Source organism: Plectrocnemia conspersa, unplaced genomic scaffold (genome assembly GCF_051122295.1).
Source record: "Plectrocnemia conspersa isolate PC_06_02 unplaced genomic scaffold, ASM5112229v1 ptg000014l, whole genome shotgun sequence".
NCBI classification, from domain to species: domain Eukaryota; kingdom Metazoa; phylum Arthropoda; class Insecta; order Trichoptera; family Polycentropodidae; genus Plectrocnemia; species Plectrocnemia conspersa.
In genome coordinates, this window is record NW_028277178.1 from 6743683 (window position 1) to 6765933 (window position 22251).

Sequence of the window (22251 nt, forward strand, 5' to 3'; positions counted from 1 at the left end):
TATATTCAGTCAATAATATGCTATATGCGAATGCAATAAATTATATTCGCTCCTTTAGCTTTACTTAATTCTCGTTTTTTCGCATTTCTTAAATTATTATAATATTCAAAATAAATTAATAAATAAGAATAAATTAAGTCCTAAATCACGCAACTAAACATAAGCGAGACTAAGCAATTAGACCTGCAATATTTTTTTAAATCTCAGATGAGCAATTAAAAATTACAAATTCTTTAGTATAGTTCTTAAAATTCTGGTCTAAGCTACCTGCTAAAATATTTCAGTCATACTATGCATTTGTAAAGAGTTACACACCATTTTAAGGGGTGCCCCATTATTATGGCCAAAGCTGTATTTTTATTATTTTTATATTAATATAACAGCTAATAATAGATAGATATAAGTCTATGAATTAACTTTCATTACAATATGCATTCGTTAGATTAGGAAAATATAGATTAACATTACTGATGATGATCGATCGTTATTTAAATTATGTGCAATGACTAATAAATTAGATTAGAAGAAAAAATAAATTCGAAATGGGAAAATATGAGAACGACATTGATTCAAGTGGGAAAGTAGTTTCTCGAGACTAGAATGCCACGAAGGAAATATTAAAACTTATTAACGATCGTAGAAAATTAAAAAACATAAATCATATAAGATAAAATAATATTTACAGCCTTATATTTTTTTTTATAAAATGACAAAATAAAATCTGATAAATCAAAAATGAAAAGAAATAGTTTGCCATTTTTGAAACACACAAAGGGAAAAATATTACCTAGCTTGAGTTAAAAAATGAATGAATACATAAAATGATTATTTCTAGACCATAAAGAAGGTGTAACAAATGGAAAACATGTCAACCAGACCGGTTTCGATACCAGCAGAGTTTTTGAAAAATCCTAATGAGAAAAACTTTTTCACGAATTTTTTTATTAAAATATACCACTATGGAAAAATAATAAAGTACGACTGGTTGCGATCGACATTTATTTACTTATCAAAAAAGAACAATTCAAACGTATGCAGTGACTTTAGACTTATCAGTTTAATGAGTCACTCGCAAAAAAATATTTGGTATGCTAAAAGTTTTATGAATTAAAAGTGTATTGAGTGACCAAGCTCTCGTCGTGATAGGACGTGATCAAGAATTCATTAGAACCATCAAACGAAATAAGAAGAATTATTTTAATTAAAAAAATCTGATTATATAAAGTTGTCATCTCGCATTCTTAAGTTAGATAGATAGCCATACTATCCGTCTTTTTTGATCAGATAATGCGATGTCTTGTCGCAAAAGAAAGCCTTCCGCGTCTGAGAGTGAGACTTTCTGGCCAATTACAAACAATTAATTGCTTGTCAAGTATTTAAGAAGATCATCATAAAACTTATTTTTCAATGAAACTTGTTGAACATACGCAAAAAAAATGACATTATATCTTATTTGTCCAACTCAACAAAACGTTGTTCGTACGAATACAATACAGTTAAAAAGTTTGATTTCCTACCCTATATTTGCTCATCCACATTGCGAGAATGCCATGAAATAAACTACCCAAAATATTAATTGGAAATTTAATAATATATATTTTATACTATATATTATTCTATAGCCATATTTCATAATAGCACGCACGAACATCCTAAATAATAAAACGCTCCATATTCTCCTCCATAGAAGTAACCTACGGTCTCATTTCGGGCTTCACACTCACATTTCGGGCGCCACCCCCATATTTCCTTTGTCCATCGTCCTTGCCTTCGATCACACTTTATACACACAAGTATACATACTCGTCCCATTGCCATTTCGGCCTTTTGATCCTTTCAATTATGTCGAACACTTTAATCTTCTTCCCGACCCAGATATTACACACATATCCCAATGTCTTCCTTTTCCTTGTATCGATCATATTTTTCACATGAAATAACACATTGTTCACAATGCGAATATTTTTTTTTACATCGAGTATAAATAAATTGGTCTCCCTTTCGCTTTCGCTCATTAGCATTTTTTCAGCAATGGCATTAAAGTGGCGAAATCCATTTTTTCCGGTACCAATCTGAATACTGGGAAAGTTCTCCCGAGGTATACGGATTTTGCAGCGTAAGCTATCCCCGCTCTAGAGCCATCGTTTGAATAAAAAAGATCTGCAAAGCGTACAAAAAGGAACGAGAAGAAGAAAAAAGTTAATAATAATAAAACAGAATATCCGTCTCCTGTTTTGTCGACGCTTCAATGGGTGTACCCCTTTTGCTATTTTGCACCCACTTTTACCATCATTTATATTCGTTAAGGCTTCAATGCTATTACTTGCATTTAAATCACAAGCAGCGGGTAGATTTCATTGTTTTCCTCGTATGTATATTCTTTTAAATATGTATACCAACAATATTTTTATGGCGTCCAAAAACATAACGTTCGCATATAGTTCAGTAAACAACAATTTTATTTATTAAAATAAAATTGTATAGTGAATATACTAAGGCAAAATTAATGTTAGGTTAATTCAAGTTGGTATTATTTTATTTAATTGAAAATTTGATTATAAATTGGTTAATTTTAGAATTCACAAAGGCTTTAATACGTATCATCAATTGCCGAGAGAAGACAGGGAATTCAAATCCCTGGCAATTTTCTCAGCAATTATATAACACCCCTATGCAGACACAAAAATATTTTATGTAATAATTAGCTTTAATCAAATTATTCAAAAATATTATTTTGATCGTTAGGCAGTTAACTCGTTTTATATATAAATATAAATAATAAAATAAAAAATCATTTTTAATTTTATTTGCACTCGTATTTTTTTTTTGGTTGGGGTAGTGCCAGCTCGTATTTAATTTCAAGATTTTTTTTAAGTTCAATTTTTGGAAGTAAAAATGAAATAAAACATGTTTTGATTAATCTTTTTACAAATTAAAATTTACACAGCGAGAGATTGATAGTTTATCAGTATTTTAGTGAAAAAACAATAAATTAAATATTAAAAATATATTATAATTTAAATACTTTAATCGGAAAATAACTTTTTTTATTGTACTTTTTTAAATAATTTGTAAAACGTAAACCATGAAACTTAGAAAAGAATAATTTATTGAAATGTGTTCACGAAGAATTGTACTTACTATTCACAAAAAATAAATGACATAGTATTAGGTATACATAGAATAGGAAGGTAAATGTAATGATGTTTTTAGATGATTTTTCGTCCATCGCAATCAAATGCGCGGTAAAACAAATAAATAAATTATTTAAAAAACAGCTGAGTGATGAAGCGGCAGGGGTTTATAACCATTAAGAAATTGCTAGATGTCATATGAATTCTGAATAATTAAAATATTGACCTGCTTGTATTTTTTTGCACCTATCGTTTATTATCTTGCGCAATGCGCTTATTATCTTGCGCATCGCGCTCTTTTTATAGCGTTTAGCGCTCATAACATCGATCAACAATTTGCGTACATACAAAAAAAGAATATTTACAATATAATTTATTCAAGATTAAAATTACAAAAAGCACAAGTTTTTTTACTTGTTTTTTTTCATAGTAAACCCTTAGTTTTTAGTTTTTTTAATTGTTGTTTTTTCTTGGTGAATAGTTAATATATTCCCATTAACAAGTTTTAGACTTTTTAGAAAATCAAATTAAACCTATTATAAAAGATAAAAAATGTACTGTTAGTTAAATAAAACATATAATAACATATAAAACATTTTTTAAAACATTGATAATACGAAAAAACAACATGCACATCAGTACATATGTTTTAAGCAAAAGGATACATTTTGACGATTTAACCAATGATTTTTAAAAGAAAATTTAACACTTTTGACGCTAAGTTGCCGATAATGAGATTCCGAATAAAGTAAGTCGAAGGTCCATATATAAAGGAGAATGTAGATTAGTAAATATGATTCTAGGACACTAACCGCCTAGAAATATACTTCTTGGACAATAACCCCCCGTCAAAACCCCCCTGGACATTGACCCCCCCGTGCAAATAACCCCCTGACAATTAACCCACCATGCAAATAACCCCCCTGACAATTAGCCCCCGCCACGTATAAAGATAAGTATTTTATATAAGTTGTTAGTATTTATAATAAATGGTCATTATTTTAATAAAATAATGTTTAATACGAATAATCAGTATCAATACTAAGTATTTGCACAGGGGATTATTTGTACGGGGGGGTTAATGTCCAGGGGAGTTTTGAAGGAGGATATATGTCCAGGGGGTATTTGTCCTGCGTTTACGTGCACTTAGGATAGGAATATTTAAAATACGAAAAAGAAGGCCAAATCAAATTAGATATTTTTTTAATATATTCACTGTCTATGGCAGAGGTCAGAAAATTACGGCCAAATCCAGCCCTCTGCTTATTTTAATCCGGCTTGCAAGTAATTGTTAGATTTGACATTTAAAAAAATCAAAGTATGTGCTATAATAGAGCGGCCAACCGTCGAGCTAAGGAGCTAGCTAGGTATCACCTTATAAGGTGTTCCTATTGCTTTGGATTTCACTGTGATGTTATGCAGTTTAAAGTTGACAGCATCTTCAGAGCCCACGTAACGCCTTTTGCAATAGATTTGTTCGTCTACCAGTTTTTTGGCGAGAACAGTTGCTAAAAGATAAGCACATTGTGTGTAACATCAATAGACAACTAAATAGCAGTTTTTTTAACTCAATTCGGTGGATTTAAATTATTTTCGACTCTTAACACCATTGCTGAATTCAGGCTTTTGCATGGCTCTCTAAGTCAAAATATTACATGTAGCCTTTGCCAAATAGTTAATATTTTGTATAAGTAAAGGGTTATGTATAAATAGTAGCAGTATTTATCCATTTTTAAAGGCTTCTGCAAACAGTAAGTTACTGGTTTGCACTAAATTATTTATTCAAGCAGTCAATGCTATGTTTAAGTGACTGAAAAATTAGTTTTGATGATTAGTTTGCATGGAACAACTACAAATGAAAATATTATTATTAAAGTTGAAAAACGTTAACAAAGTACATTTTAAAGTGAATTTCGAATAAAATTTGTAACATCTGATATTAAATAGATTTGCGAATTAGCCTTTGCTGCAGATATCATGAGATTTCTTAACAGATTGAACTTAGAGCTAAAAAGAAAAACAGTGCTTATATTTAAAATTTACACAACATTTGAATATTTGAGAGAAATGATAAAGCTCATTTTAATTTTGCTTCCTGGCCTAAAATAGGAGCTTAAAATATTTACGATCTGGTCCTTCACAAAAAAGGTTTGCTGACCCCTGGTCTATGGTATTAGACAAGTAAAATAACCTTGTCTATATTCTTAAGTCATATGTTTTACAGAGAGACTTTCAAAGTGCGTCATGGCGATTTTACAACTTTATATTTAGATTGTCTTGTATAACCGGAATGTCGCAGTCCTTAAGGCGTTGAACTGATATCCAAGAGGCTATCGGTTCAGGTCCCCGCAGCAAACTAAACATTTTAATAATAGGAATGCGCTATTATTATAATTAGGCCCTAGCTGCTAAGCGACATCTATTGATTGTAAGCTGTAATTATAGTTAACAATATATAATAGATATCACTAATTTACAAACTGTGTTTTAAATCTTATCTAATTAAATGTGTAAGTATTGATTATGTTGTGCATAAACGGCTTTTAACAATAGGTTTTCAATGACGCATATTTGAGTCATCCACCTGTAGAGTGTTAAATATGGATAAATTTTTATAAGTACAATACAATCCTAAAACTCACTGAAAAAATATGTCTTACAAGACTTTTAACCCTTTCCCCGCGGATGACTTCTATGGATGTCATCAAGAAAATCGCCAGTACTCATTTGACATTTAAAGGTGCCGTAGACATTTGAGCCTAATAAAATGGCTTTTTAGTATAATTTAAGGCTGTAAATCACTAGAATTATTTGAACCATAATATTTTTAAAAATATGGCATGAATAGGTGCTCCCACATATTAACAAATTTCGAAATGGCGCTCAAAAATATCAGCTGTGGTGATAATCTAAATGCAATCGGGGCCAGGCCCCACCCAATTTTTTTGTACATAAAAATTATTAGGTGGGGCCGGTAAAGTTTTATTATATTTTGTGAAAATGATCAAATTTTATATTTAGACAAATATTCTACAAGTTTTCGTATGTATTTGCCCATTTGAGGCAGAAATGATAAATATTTCATTGTTTTTTTGTGGGGATCTGTTTTGGATTGGCAGGCGCTCTTACATCTAGAGCGAACCAGCGTTGTTTGGCCTCGTGGCTTTATTTTTGAAGTTTTGAATTTATTAAAACAGTTTTTAAAAATATAAATAAATTGATCATAAAAAAATATTACATTAAAAGATTATCCTAAAACTTGAAACTTTAAATACTTGTACAAGATTTAAAACTGGTAGAAATAGTCTTAGCATAAACGCATACTTTTACTGTCACAGTAATAATATCACGGTTAATATCAAATTCATCGTCACGTCCTTAAAAATCCATTATTATATCGTCATTCGTAATTTTATGGATAATTTTTAAAATAAAATCAATATATGTATTTATAAATAATTAAAACACAGATTACTAATTCTGTTAGACATAATTTAGTAATTTACTAGCTCGAAAATAAATTAAATGTTTCGAGACCAATATTATCATTTGAGTTGAGTACCCAGGTCGATAGTTGTCAATCGCTCATTTTATTAGTGCGAGCGAGTAAGCGAGCTCTGCTTGCATAACGGCATCTCGCTCTTTTTTCCGTCATACAAATTTTATTTTTATTTCATAACAGACACACAATATAAAGTAATAATTATGCACAATTAGAGCATATGATCCCGTTTCATCCCATGTCATAAAAATATAGATGCCCTTTGAAGGAAAAAATCAGTTTTAGAGCAATAATTGCCAACCTACATCTGTCAAGTCTAGCGCGATGCCGTCCTAACAGCGCGCGCTTTGACCATGTTCCGATGAAAAATTTTACAATAAACTTACACTTGTAAATTTAAAATTATTGAGTTATTTGCATAAGTTAAAAATTCAATATTACTGAAATGTGTTTAACAGAAGTCTTTTTACTATTAATAAATTTAAATTTTCAAAATTTGCTTGAACACAAAGCCAATAAATGCATTCAAAGTTTTGTCGACATATTGTCGACGTTCGAGTGCAACGCTTAAAATACGATGTCGACACATAGTCGACTTACGAGCGCAAAGGGTTAATATAAAATATAGTAAGCCTTTTACATTTTTATAAAAGACAAACATAAAATATTAAATCGAAACTTATTTTAAACACACAATACTTTTTTGAACATTATTGTTTTAGAACTTTTAAAGAGAGCCAGCTATTCTTAAATATGCATTTTTTAGAACTTATGGCTACATACCCTATTTTCAGTTTTAAATTCCAATAAAAAACAAGGTCTTACCAAATAAAGAACTTCACATTCTTAGAAATAAGAAAACGGAAATAGAAGTACATATGAAAATAATGCATTGTTTATTTAAAATAAGTATTTTCAAATGTGTATTTTTTAAGAAAAAAACATCAGAAAAACAACGAAACAATAAAAAATTATATAATGGGCTTATTAAGCCAAAATCGACCAGCCAAAAGCTTGTGTTAAATAAACCTATTGGCTAAGATTTCTGAACATAATATGGGTAGGTTGTTCAAAACATTTTTACAACAATATATATTACTCGAAATACTTAGTAATATATCCATATACATTGTTGTTAATTATTTTTTAAAATATGAATACATATGTACTTAATATTATAATTTTTAGTGCATGTTCTAAAATGAAAACACTAAGTTATAAAAAATAAAATTAAATGCGTTTTGATATTAGTTAATTAAAAATATGCATTTTGGCAAATAAAAAATAGTTTTATTATCTTTTTCATATCTTTGTTAAACACCTCTTCTATAAGTTTTCCTTTAAAAATCTTTAGCAACTTTATATTATTTCTAAAAACAACTAACATTTTAGACTTTCTGTTGAATCGGTCTTTTATAGTGATTTATTTAATTAAAAAAAGATCGTAGAAAGATATGTTGTTAGTTTTTATAGAATAAATAATTTATTTTATTCTATATTTCTAATATTAATACAAACGATTAAAACAGTATATGATATTGTACTGTATATCGCATCATAACCAATATTTTAATTTGGTTTGTATTTATTTTTGATTCACCTGTATTTTCTGAATCGAAATTATCACAAATTTGAATGACAAAAATATCAAATGTATTTTCGCTTTTTCATTACTTTGCCCTTTCATCTCGTTACATATTAATGTCTTTATGTAAATTTGTATTCCCTCTTCAAACAATCACGCTTGTTTAGGCGCACACCTTATTTTTTTCTTTCTGATTATGCAAAAATAAAAAAAATATTTATCAATAATTTCGCGTCAACAAAGTCGTAATGTATTCATTGTTTTAAATTTTAACAAATTTCTTGTTTACTTTGCACGCCATCGCTATTTGAACAACCCGTTACATTTTTTACAAGTAGAGGCACACATGAATATTAACGTTCATTAAGGAAAATTGAATTAAAAATTCATACATATGTTTTCGTGTGTGTATTTTTAATAATAAATAAATTTAATATTTTTTTTATCATTTTTTCAAACTGCGTATTATGTAGCAAATTATTATCAAAAAAATATTGCTTTTTAATAAAAGCATGAAAAAAACATTTAAATTTATAATTGCTTTTCTACGTAGTGTGTTAATTGGTTCGAGCATTAAAACTGTATAAAATATCGGAGCAGTGAGAAAACTCGTATGTATTTATATTATATATCAATATGTATATTTTTAGTGACACGTTTTGTAGAAAATTATTATGAACCTTGTTTTTCTATTTTAAAATGTACACAGTTAGTTAGTAAATTGTCGCGTCAGATACAGTTGAACCAGATTTTTATGTATGTATAGAAATTTATGGTTTATTTATCATTAACTAAAAAAATGTACTATCTTAAAATTATATTCAAAACATGTTTTATTTTTTAAATATTTATAAAACTGTCCAACAAAATTTATATCACAGTAAATATTTTAAACCTTCTGAATATTGACTAAAAAAATCGGTAACATATTTCTTATAATACTTTTAAGGAATAAAATTGATCTTTTTATATATTAAGAAACACCTAAACTAATAAATATATTAAATATATTTTAATATGAATGATAAGTAAGATTCCATGTATAATACTATAAAACATAAAATAAATATGTGTCTGTCTGTCACAACTATTCCTCCCAAACAGGGAAAGGTAATATCGTGACATTTGCACATGTCATTATTGCTACCTTTTTTAGATCAACTGTGTTTTTTCAACTTATAAGTTAAGAGTTGAAAGTGGACCGATTAAGTGATACTGCGATACGTAAAGACAAGAAAGTAAAAATATTGTATATAGCTAAGTTTTGAAATAAATTTATAATAACAGAATAAATCAAATTTATTATATTGAATAAAAAATGAGTTTTAATCTAGTGTAATAATAAGATACAAAGACCCATTTGTAAATTATTGTTTCTTCATAGCAAAATGGTGCAAAAATATTTATTTTAGTAAATAAAACTAACGATTTCTAAAAGCAAACCACTACATCTAATGTGATTTATAAACAGTTTAGTTTACATATAAATTAAGATATGTTTGTTCAAAAATTCTTAAGCTTCTTAATAATTAATGTGAATCAAAAATTCTGTAATTCAAAAAACAAAAGTATTACAAAACTGCTAAATTTAACAACAAAATCTAAATCTTTATATATAGGTAAAACGTGTAACTTTATATTAAGTGTAAGTATTGTTTTAGAAAAGTAAAACAGTAAAACTTTGTCTTTGAAAAAGTTTATTGAGGCAAGTTTATACGTTTTCACGCACAGACTCTTATTGGCGCATTATTTTTTTTTTCTAAAGAGATCTTATTTGACACATGTTGCTTTTTTCTGCAAAAGTGATCTAATTTGAAACATATAGTTTTTTTTTTTCAAAAGAGTGTCATACTTGACATTTTTCTTAAGAACTACTTAACAATGCCAATTTGCTTCTATAATTATGATACAATACTAATCTTACATATTTAAGATAGCAAGTAATTCTAAAAAATTGTACAATTCCATTAAGATTAAAAACAAATATATTTTTAAATTGTAGAATAGATACTTCAAGATCCATATATATTATCTTTGTGATAATACTGTATCATTATCAAATCACAATGACAACTGAAATGTTCAACATTTCAAAGAGGACCCGCTTTAAATGCGTCGGTACAAATTAGTTACCTTTTCTGTCGAATACCGAATATCGAATGGGTAAATTGAGATTTAATCCTTACGTTACTTTGTAATTTCGCGTTGCGGTAAATATTTGCCGTGGGGCAATAACAACAGTCTCAGATTCGTTCCTTAATCGCATTAGGGCAATCGTTTGAACATACGGATTGAGCAGAACTGTGTTCCGCGGCATCATATTAAAATTGTTATTACGCCCCACAAAACCCTTGTCAATCGCTGACAAAACTGGGATAGGTGGTATTATTTGTCCCCCAAAACTGTGTTGCCTTCATGACTTTGCCCATAGCGACACTCACAATGGCCGCTATTATCAATTTCAATTAAATAATGCTATTTTAACTAAAGCTAAGCAATCGAGATTTGGTCGGATATGGTAAATGGGTTAAATACAAGTGGCAGACATTTTTGGGTCTTGAAATATGCTGAATAAAATTTATATAGTAAAAAAATATTGATAATAAATGTCCGTTGTCTTATCATATTACGTATCAAAAAAATATAAGGGATATAGTACATGCATTAAAAGCTCGTTCACATATTTCCCATTGGCCAATGAAAAAAATATATATCCTTTCTCTATATAGAGGCATCTGAATTGATAGTTTCCAAACGGTCACAGATGTCATCGCTACCCTCCAAAAGGACATTTCTATTAGAGTAAAAATAATACTGAAAGAAAACTGCGACACGCGATACTGACACATAATAAAATATATTATTATTGTGTATGAAATATACTCGAGAACGTACCTTTATAAAAATATGCGCAAAAAACAACAATATTTCACAGCTCAATTACTTGGAATAACAAAAATTAGCTATACGCGGGTTCGCTTTATATGCGAATAATAAATTAGACCACCTGTGAAGTTCGTTACGTGGCTTTAAAGTATTCTAAACGTAAGTTGTGTAGTGAATACAGAATCAATTTAAGAACGTAAAATTTTCATTTAACCCTCACGTTCTAAAATTATTATTCAATTTGCATTGTGTGTGATAATTGTTACGCCTAATCGTCTCTGTGTGTATTTTAATTGCTATATATGTATTTATACAAATTTATTTTTATTCGATATGAATGACATAACATAGTATGTAGGTGTTAGTAAAAACATTTAAAATAATATTTTAATACCTAGTTAGATAACTAATTAAAACTTTTATTGTATACTTTGTGTATGATAATAATAAATATAAAAATTTTAATTTGTAAAATTTTTAATATGGGCCATGTTATTTATAAGATATACTTTAAATAGTTTTGGTATACTAAATAAGAATAAACTGATATAATTTAAATTTGCAATTTAATTATTTTAATCGAATATTACAATTATTTTTAATTGTGTTGCAATTTCAGGCAAAAATAATAATTTTAACGTGTAAAAAATATTCTAATGTGTAATGACACTTTAAAATACCAAAAAAAATAATAACAGGATATTCGCTATGAGCCATTCATCTCGTTTAGTTTTTTTATTACAAATCTGACCATGATTATTTAAAATATTTAAACAATACTTATACAATCAAATATGATGCAAACAAATAACTTTTATGTCACAATAATAACCTAGATTTTTATTGAATTTGTTACTTTTAGGACACTTGTAAAATTTGCATTTATTATTATTTTCTTACAAAAACTTTTATTCGTCGCATTGTAATTAATTTTTGTGTGTATTACAGCATTATAAAAGTTAATAAAAACAACGGTATTTGAACGTTCCGACAAAAATAAATTTCAAAGACAATTAACTAGTGGTATGAAGCTAAAATTTCCTATTCAGCCCAGTAATTGCCTTTAAAACATATTAAATAAATAATGGCACAATTTAAGTAACGCGTCTCTAATATAATTGACTGTTTCGTAAAAGCTTTAAGCAGTATTATTTGATAATATTAAAATTTAAAAACCAAGATTCCAATTTTAAGAAAAATATTAAATATATTTTTTTTCTCTAAAAATTTAATTTACTTCTCACGTGATTTTTGACTTGATAAAACACTAGTAAAGAGCGTATCACAAGTGTAGAACACACTGAATCAACACCAACCTTCCGTTACGAAAAATCGCAGCTTTTCTATTTCAATAATTAAATTTGGTTCAGTCATGCGATCTTTTAAGAATCACCAAGAGTTAACTTGAACCTAAAAAATACTTTGCACAAACGATTTAATACGTAGCTATGCCTAACCATTACATTATTAAACATTTTTTAAGACAAGAACATCAACAAACATATTTTTTTAATACTTGTAAGACTTAATTAAATAGTTTAAAAAAATGGATTTCCACGGTTAATGTGTTGTTTTTATTCGGTTATCTAATTTTTTATGTAAAAGCAAACAGGTCGATACCGACCTTTGTTTATTCGTTTATAAATGTTATTTTCTGGTATTTTTCATATAAAAAGAGTTTTAAATGGCCTAAAACTCATTTGTACTTTAATTATAATACTTTTTTGGTGCCTAAAAATACGTTGAAAATTTAACCGCGGAAAAGAATAATAAATTGCGTCCATCAGCTACACTAATGTATACCCAAAACATATTGCACCACGATGGCGATCCATTACCCGTAACAATGGGTATAATTAATCGTCTTCGGCAAAAGTGTTAGTTCTATCGTGGTAGTTTCACTAATACACGGCCATTTTCATTCTTAATCCCTCGGATCGAAGCAATAAATGAGAATCCTTTGTTGACCGCATCGATAATGGTAAGTAACGATCGGCGATTATGTACATAACCAAAGGTTTCTCGCATTAACCGCTGATTATTTACATCGAAATAATGACGATTTGCCTACCTTGAACTTAATCATCAAAGAATATTATATGACATCACTGCCGTTTCCACTAGTGTCTGGGTGACGTACTAGGTAATAATCGTAATGTTGTGGTGATTTAATATTTATATAAACATATATTATTAAATAGCAATAATCATTAAAAAAATTAAGCTATTAGAAATTCTGCGCGTGTTATATATGTAAAATAACAACGGCAGGCTTTTAAGCCTTTAGAATCAATAATAGTTTTAATTAAATTTAATAGATTTTAATTGCGAAATCATATGCTATATCTGGACTTCTCAATTTTTTTTTGTAAATAAAACATCAAAATAAATAAAATTATTCAAATTAAATTCAACTGATAACGGAGCTAATATTTTAACAATTCGATGTAAAAGTTTGTTTGCGCTGTATTTGTCGATTGTGTAAATGTTTAATACATGGACACATCACAGGGGAATTGAGTCTTCGATAAAAAGGAAGTATAAAACGGCTAATACGGCTAATACGTCAAGCCAAATCCATAAAAGAGCATTATGCTGCTTCTTTTAGAGATAAGGATAAATATAGATAAATAAAAACATGTACATGGTAAAATTGTATTCTTTATATATTTTATATGTATAAACTATTGTAAGAAGGGCTTTTATAATGGGTTAATTGTAGTTAATAATATTACTTTATACATTAAAAATATTTGTTTCGAGGAGACTAGAGAATTTTATTTACTACTAAATACAATATTATCAATTTTATTTAATTTTAATCTGTACTTAAATCGATTTTGTACTGAATAAACTAAATAAATATATTAATGACGAACACATTCTGTCAGCATATATAATACATACATTTGCAAAACATTAAAGAACAACTATTCTTAATCGTCAGTATAACAAACCATTCAATTTTCTTAATTTAATATATTTTTGGAAGATATTATTTTATATTTAAAAACATTGCTTTTTTGTGTTTAATATTGCTTACTCATATGGAAAAAAATAATGATCATTAAATTCATGTGGGTTTTCTTATGTGTTTACAATTGATTTGTCTATTTATTATTTAATTGTAAATATTCTGTTTTATTATAATAGGCGTTAAACGCGGTTTACACAATTAACAAATACTAAGTAAGAAGTGATACACCAGACTGAAGCCAAAGTCTGTAAGTCAGTGACATTAGTTTTAATAAATAAAAAATAGCATTGCAGCTTACAATTAGTATGTGTAACTATACACGATCTAGCTCAATAATAATTTTTAAATATTAAGATATTAATCCACAAGATTAGGTAAATCTAGAAAAACATATTCTATGATGATCGATCAAACTGGTATTGATATAATAGGCACTAATTCCAATCTACCAGACACAATAAAAAAAGAAAACATAAGAGTAAATATGGAATTTAAACCCATGTCTTTCAGGTTTTAGTCACCAATAAGCAATAAAATACATCGTAGAGTTATATATTAGTACATATTTCAAAATAAAATATGGTTGATTTCTCATAAAAATACAATTTAAAGCTTTTTTATGATTGATTTATTTTAACAGAATAATATGTTATACTGAAGTATAAAATTATTATAAATTAATTGTACACTCAGGGACATAGTGTTTACCAAATGGTCAAAGGCATGTTTCTAAAAATAAATAAAGACAAAACATCAGGAACAAAGATTAACCAAAATAACGTATAAAAAACAAATTATTATGAATCGACATATTTACAAAACTGCTGTAAATGATTTCAAGTGGTTGACTTTTATATAACATGTGTATTTCTATTTTACTAAGTTTATTGGTTTTATTTTTATTTTTTAATTAACATCTTAATGTTCTTTAAATTTGAAAGAATGTATAAGAGACAAATATATTTTCTCAGTAAATTCAAAGTTTGTCTCAATCGGTAAAACTGCATCGTTGCCGTTATAAAGAGACTTACGATCGTTCGAGGCCAGAGGAGGTAAACCAGTGATCCGACGCAATAAATATTCCCAGGAAAAACATATCAGAGAAGCCTTATCGCCCAGAAAGAATCTCATGCCCCAATTTAAGATTCGGGGTAGAGTTTCGGCGAAAACGAATGAGAAAACCGCAAAACTCTCGACTATAAATCGTCAGCAGCCGGCGAAATTAATCCAAAACTCAATACCGCGATTAACTTTGTTGCAAATCCGTTGAAATTTTAATTTAACTTATTACACGGCCATCCCGCATCTTAATCTGTTCTTTTGCTCTTCTTCTTCGTCTTCGTTCTTCTTCTTCCCGGCGAACAGTTAAAAGCAACTCATTGGTTTTAACGTTGGCTGAAACGAGCCGAGCAACAAATGATTTAATTTACACACACAATGTGTATACAACACACAAATACACATTAAGTTGTTTCGTTAATTGTTTAACTTTGTGCTCTAACCAAGATAAGTAATAAAAATAAACAAAGCGAACAAGATTAGAACGATAAACTCCAACTGTGAAATCTCTAAAGATTTACTTAATTAATTAATATATATGTACATACGTATATATTATGCTTATCTTGATTTATAACCATATCGAAACTATTTTAATCAACGAATATATACAGATACATTCAAGTTCAGTTATTGATGGTTCTCAATTTATATAGTTGGAAAGTTTATCGAACTTAACCTTTAGCTATTAAATATTTGATCAATATGTACTTAATGGTGCACTTTAACGTATAAATTCATACTGGATATTACAAGGATACTAACTAGTGTAAAACTATTTCGAAACCCGATATTCATGAGTGCAAATTAAACATAGTTTTGAATGGTAAATCATTTATAACCTATGAATTATATAACTATTATATTAATAGATATATTAATTCTAATTTTAGTTTTAAATTATATTCAAAATTAATATGTAAACATATACAAAAAATGTGTGTTTTTGGTATAACTGTTGCAGAAATAAAAACTGAAAAAATATAATCAATCTACTATTTATTAAAATATATAAAATAAAATAATTTAAATAAGCATTGGAATTTTTAATTTAATATTGTAGTTAATATAAAATTCATTGCATTTATTTATGCAAAACTTATTAATTGTTATCCTTATTATTTCACAAATATTATTTTTAAAAACCTAATACTTTATTACTATTTATTATTTATTCATTACATGTTTATTTCACTTTAAACCATAGTAATTATCTATAAAATATAAAATATGCATACTATATATTAGATATGTAGTATATGAACACAAAAACTCCAATGATCATACTGATGATGCGCAAATATGTATTATTTTATATATCACAAATAAAATACACATTTTCATAATTAAAAATACATAATAAAAGGAATGCGCATGCACAGTAATGTTACTAAAAATTACACGTTACTAAAAATATTATTTTTCATAAATAAGTAAAAAAAATATATGTAGAAATAGTGGAACTGCTTTTGAGCTTATATTTAAACCAATAGTACAATGGTGCATTTTTCAAAATATGTGAATAAAAATATGAATTTAAAACAAGCCAGGCATATAGAATTTTTACAATAAATATATTTACATTTTTTTAAATATAATACAAACATAATTAAACAATGTATGATTTTATTTCATGATAAATGTTTTTAAAGTCTTATTAGAAAGTTGCGCATAAGTAAACCACAATAATAAATTTTATTAATTGAAGCTATGTTATAAATATTTTAAAATTTCGAAATCAAAACTGTGTCATAAGATAGTATTGTAACTTAATTGTGACATATTGGACTAATTCGTGCTATGTTAAAGCAGTATAATTAAAATTTAATAACAGTTCAGTAAGTAAATGGGTTTGAGAGAAACGCAAATTTTTGAAAATTGCATTATGAGATTAAGCTATGTCTTGTTTCTATATAGTATTTTTGCACAATTGTAACACATTGGACTAATCCATGTTATGGTGTGATATAAAAAAATAATATACACACTATAATACCTGAACATCGGCTTTTTAATCAAATTTGATATTTTTTATGAGCTGAATTATTAGATATACAACATAATTTATATATTATTTTTACACTATATACATTTTCATTATTAATTATGATATTTTTCGGTGAGATTAGGAAAATCTAAGAAAACCTAACCTGTCACAATCGATCAAAATTATATTTATGTATATACTAAATTCGATTTTCTAGGCACAATATTAATACACCAAAGTTCTTAATGAATTTAAATTAAAACCTTTTAGGTATTTGTCATTGACTTATACCATTGATCTATCTTTCATAAACCTTATATATAAAAAAAAGATATTTGAAATGACAATTGTATATACATATGTATAATTAAATATTTTTTGTGAACGACCAAGGTCGATTTTATTTATTACGTTATTTATCTGTGAGATTAGAAAAATCGAAGAAAACCTGTGTCATGTAGGTATTGGTCATTAACTTTAATACTGATCTATAGTGCTTTATTATTATTTTAACTACAATTGTAGATAATACAATGTAATTTTAACAATGTTATATCAAAAATATGTTTTTTTAAGTAATGAATGTTAGAAGTAATCTTAACAGGGTATATTTTATACTTTGAAACGCAACATAGTAAAATCCTGATTTAGAATAAGTCCCGAAAAGCTTATAAAATATTAAAAACATATAAAACTCAACACGGAAACGTCATTTCCCATACTTTCACTTCTCAATAATTGCCAGATGATTAGATCCATGCTTAGTAGGTATTTTATTTTAAAACAAGTTTAAATAAACCTAAAAAACATTCAACATGATTTTATTTTGCGTTAATTATTCCCAAAGCCTCATATAAGGTGTCAAGAATATAAAGGGGGAACTCAACAAATTCATGTTGTGATACAATTGTTTTTAAAGTTTGTGTTTGAGATTGCGGTCCTAATAAACGCATGAGAAGATTGTATGTTTATGTTTAACTCCGATGCTTTTTTATTTAATTTGTCTATATTATAGAATAGATTTTCTACATTACTTTTCGAAATTAAAGAATATTATTATAAAATAAAAAATAACACCCTGTTGAGTCTGTCCATAATAAACTCAACGTTTTGTTTATTGCTGATATGTCTTTAAAAAATGTTATTTACAGAAAATTTAGCAGCATTTTAAAACATTTTGTTTTCAAGTCGAGCTGCAGGAATTTTTGTGGGAAAATTGGAATTTTATTTATGTTTAAAACATTCCATTCCACTCTCACATCGATAAGGCGAAAGAATTATGATCCTTATTCAAAGCAATGATTACGCTTTCTCTCATTCTAAATAAGTCGTTGCGTTGCATTGAACATATTTGCGTATGCATTAAATATCCTATCATCACTTCATCACTTTTATAGCAACATATCACTGATTGATCACTGTTTTTGTTTACTGCGCGCGGCCAACAAGTGCCGGTGTCGCCTTACTTGGTAGTCCATGTAATTGCCATATCCCATGTGGTTGCATGTGCACGCGCAGGTCTGGATGTGCTGCCGCAGCTCCAGCTCGACGTCCCAAGGAGACTCCATGTCACATGATCACATGGTCACTCGGCGGACGGGGGCCCGGGGCGGAGCCCCGCGGTGGGGCTGAGGCGGGCCGAGCCCGGTCCGCACGCATGGCGCTCGGCGCCGCCACCGACGGACTGGAACTGGGACTTTCCCCGGCCCAGTCCCAGCATCCCTGGCTGGCTGGGAGAGGCGAGGGGAGAGGGCGCGGGGCGCGGAGAGGGAGGCTCGCCGGGATAAATTCCGCAGCTCATTCATTCGCTTATGGCGAATTTGGACGGTGCGCGTCGCACAGCCGATGTTTTCGGTCATTCATGTCGAAGCGTGAGATCAAAATTAAAGCATATAATTAAACAAAACAAATTAGTGACACTTGTTTACACTGACCGAATATTTTAAATTTATTATTTTAAGTTCGGATACGACTACGTTTTGTCTTGAAGATAATTTTTAAAACTATCAATTGAAATATTTACGTTTTTTCGTTAATAACTACGTAAAACGTAGTGTCTTCTGAAATAGAAATCGTCCACATAATATATGTATCACTAAAAATATGTAAAACTCTTTTCTGTGAACTACGTACTAACTGGAATAATTAAAAAAAGCTTGCCTTAAAAGGCATTTTAAATCATTAAATATGAATGTTTGGGTTCCACAAAATCTGTCATTTAATGACTTATTCTACAATGAAACTAAGACACCGTTTAATTTTGATTATGAAATAGATAACAATGTGCTTTATTACACAAATGTTTTATGGATGTCTTATTTAAATAAAACTACAAATTCTATAAGTATATATAAAAGAAAACATATACAATAAACATGTAATATGTTTTCAGATCATTTAAAGAACTCGAGGGAATTATGTGTCTTGTAAAATCGCCTACTGAGCAGTACCCTTAGTATTCAGCATTGCCAAATACTGCAACCAACTTATTTCAGATAGAAAATGTCCAACATAGGTAGGAATTGCAATACCGGTATAACCGGTATTGGGGCAAAAATTTACCTTTAGTACTACCGGTATTACAAAATAAAATACCGGTAATACCGAAAAATTTTTTTATATCCGTACATCTTATTTGTTAAAAAATATACCTATATGGCATAGAACTACGAAAACGACGTTGCTCATATTGCTTGAAAGCAACAGCGTAGAACAAACGATTATATAATAATATTATCCCCTTAAGTGTAAGAAGGCAAATATATCAGCCCAACCTATGCCTATACCTATGCGAAAAAATTCAATCGGCCGATATTTTGGCGCAAATTTAAAAAATTGAGTATAACAAGTTCGATATTTTTGTATTATTGTTTATGCGCAATATTTCAACATAAACGGAATAAATTTGCTTTATCTCAAGAATATCTAGCGGTACCTAGTAATTCTTAGTAATTCTGGTATGTACCCGCGCAATAACCGCGCCTTTTTTCATGATAGGGATGGCTGGTGAAGTGAAAACAAAAGCAGGTATTGCATGCACGAAATTCTTTCAATTTTATCTTCATTCAGGCATATTTTTACCTAAATAGCTCACGGAATATGCTTTACTAAGCATTTGTGCTAAACATTGGCAATAAGTAAGTACTAATAATTATATTTAAATAAAAAACGTATTTAAAAAAACAGCGCGAAATATGTGTTTTTAAAAAAAAATTTTCATTATAAAATATAACAATGTATATTTTTTGTTACCAATTTAAGCTAGATTGTACTATACCATATAATTAAAACGTGTTGACAGGTGCTTTTTTAAACTAAACCTGATTTAAATTGATTTTTTTTACTAGTCTAGTACTTACTTTTGTTCAAAGTATTTAGAGCAGCAACTAATAAGTAAAATCCTAACCAACAGCTTAATCGAAATCATTTTCAAGTACACAAGTTAACGTGACTAGAAATTTGTATTTCACCATGAATTTTAAAGATAGTGTGTAACATACGAAGATGTAGTATTTTTATTCCTGTATGTAAAGGTATTTGAGAAATCTCTTTTAAACTTTATATATCATAAAAGAGTCGGTTGCATTATTTGGCAAGTAGACAAGAGATGTATGTTCGCGGAAACTGCGGAGCAAGTGTTTATATAAGGAAGGCATAGAGCTCTTTAATTGATGAGCAAAACGGAGAGTTAATCCTAACATCTTCAAAACATTATTACATATATTTTCTATATGCTTAAATCATATGTTATATAATTAAAACAAAAACGTATTTAAAACAAAGTGGTGTGATTAATAATAAAGAATATACCACTAAATATAAATAAATCAATATATAGTTATGTTACAAAAGTAATTAAATATTAAAAACATATTTTAGGTGACAATTTTATACCAAGTATAAAGTTAATATTGCAAATATTTTTTTTTAATAATGATTTGTTATTATTTTTGGTTACCAGTAATAATCTAATCAATATTTTGCATGGTCATTGCGACTGTTTTTCAATTACCACCAAATCTAAAAATATATTGTTTTTAATAAATTATCAGATTTTTATTAGTGAACATTATGAAGCTGTCAAAAAGTTATAATATACATTTTTACACAAATCTCAATGCAAAATTTTATAATAGACAACAAATACAAAACATTAATTTGAAGAGCATTTTATTTTGACACAAAAAAATACTAATAAAATATTTAGCGTAACTAAACTACAATTAAAATAAACCTTTGTTTGAATATATGCAAAAAAGTATGTATTCTTTTATCGAAAAATGCTTTCAGATGACTATAACTTATAGAGCTAAATATAACTTGTATATACTACGATTTTTTATCTTAATTAAATAATTAAAACTTTGGCCTTAAATACACATTATTTTATACTAAAAAATTACATAAAAAAAAAAACAAAAAAATATTATGATGTTTGCTATTTATTTTTTTGATAAAATAAACGTTGACAATTAACCCAAACGATAATATAAACATTAAAATAATATAAAAAGTTAAGCGATAAGAAATTTCAACCATCATTGAAAAACCTTATGTCAAAAAACATTATTTTTAGATTTAAAAACAAATTAATAAAACACTCCCAGATAAAAATCTTTACAAACAATCGGGCTTCTGCAAAAATCAATTTTCGAAAAATCAACTTTGCCAGTTTTACAAAGAATAGATAAGGTGATTTTATTATTAAACATAGTACAAATCTTTCAATGCTGGATAGAGCGAAACTTGAGAGCAAATTAAGGCTCGATGATTTGATTTATAATCTAAATAATAAACAATGGTCACAGCGTTAAATCTTAGAGAGAGATTCTCAGGAAAGGTTTCTTTAGATGAATATACAAATGTAATCTAAAATTTTGAAAATATACGTTTAAGATTTCAATAACGAATCAGCTTGTCTCCAAAAATAAAGAGAAGCAGTATTTTTGTCGTTGACCAGTTAGCAATAAAGACAAAGCCTGACTCGCAAATAAATTACAAAAAAAATGTTTTAAACTAGTTATTTAATTGGAAAATACAATTATCATATTTTGAAAAACCTGAAAAAAGTTTTGCCAATAATTTTGAATTGGAAGAAGATAGTAATGTAGAAGGAAACAT

At 28.1% G+C, this 22251-nt stretch overlaps 1 protein-coding gene across 1 annotated transcript in view; it reads right to left on the bottom strand.

Annotated features, from left to right (window-relative positions):
* Positions 1-18815, bottom strand: part of LOC148226056 (dipeptidase 1-like) — a 193310-nt gene extending 174495 nt beyond the window's left edge. The window contains exon 1 of the mRNA XM_088204408.1: positions 18597-18815. Coding sequence (XP_088060534.1) covers positions 18597-18698 — 102 coding nt within the window. The 5' untranslated portion in view covers positions 18699-18815. The remainder of the gene's footprint in view (positions 1-18596) is intronic.
* Positions 18816-22251: the final 3436 nt, after the last annotated feature.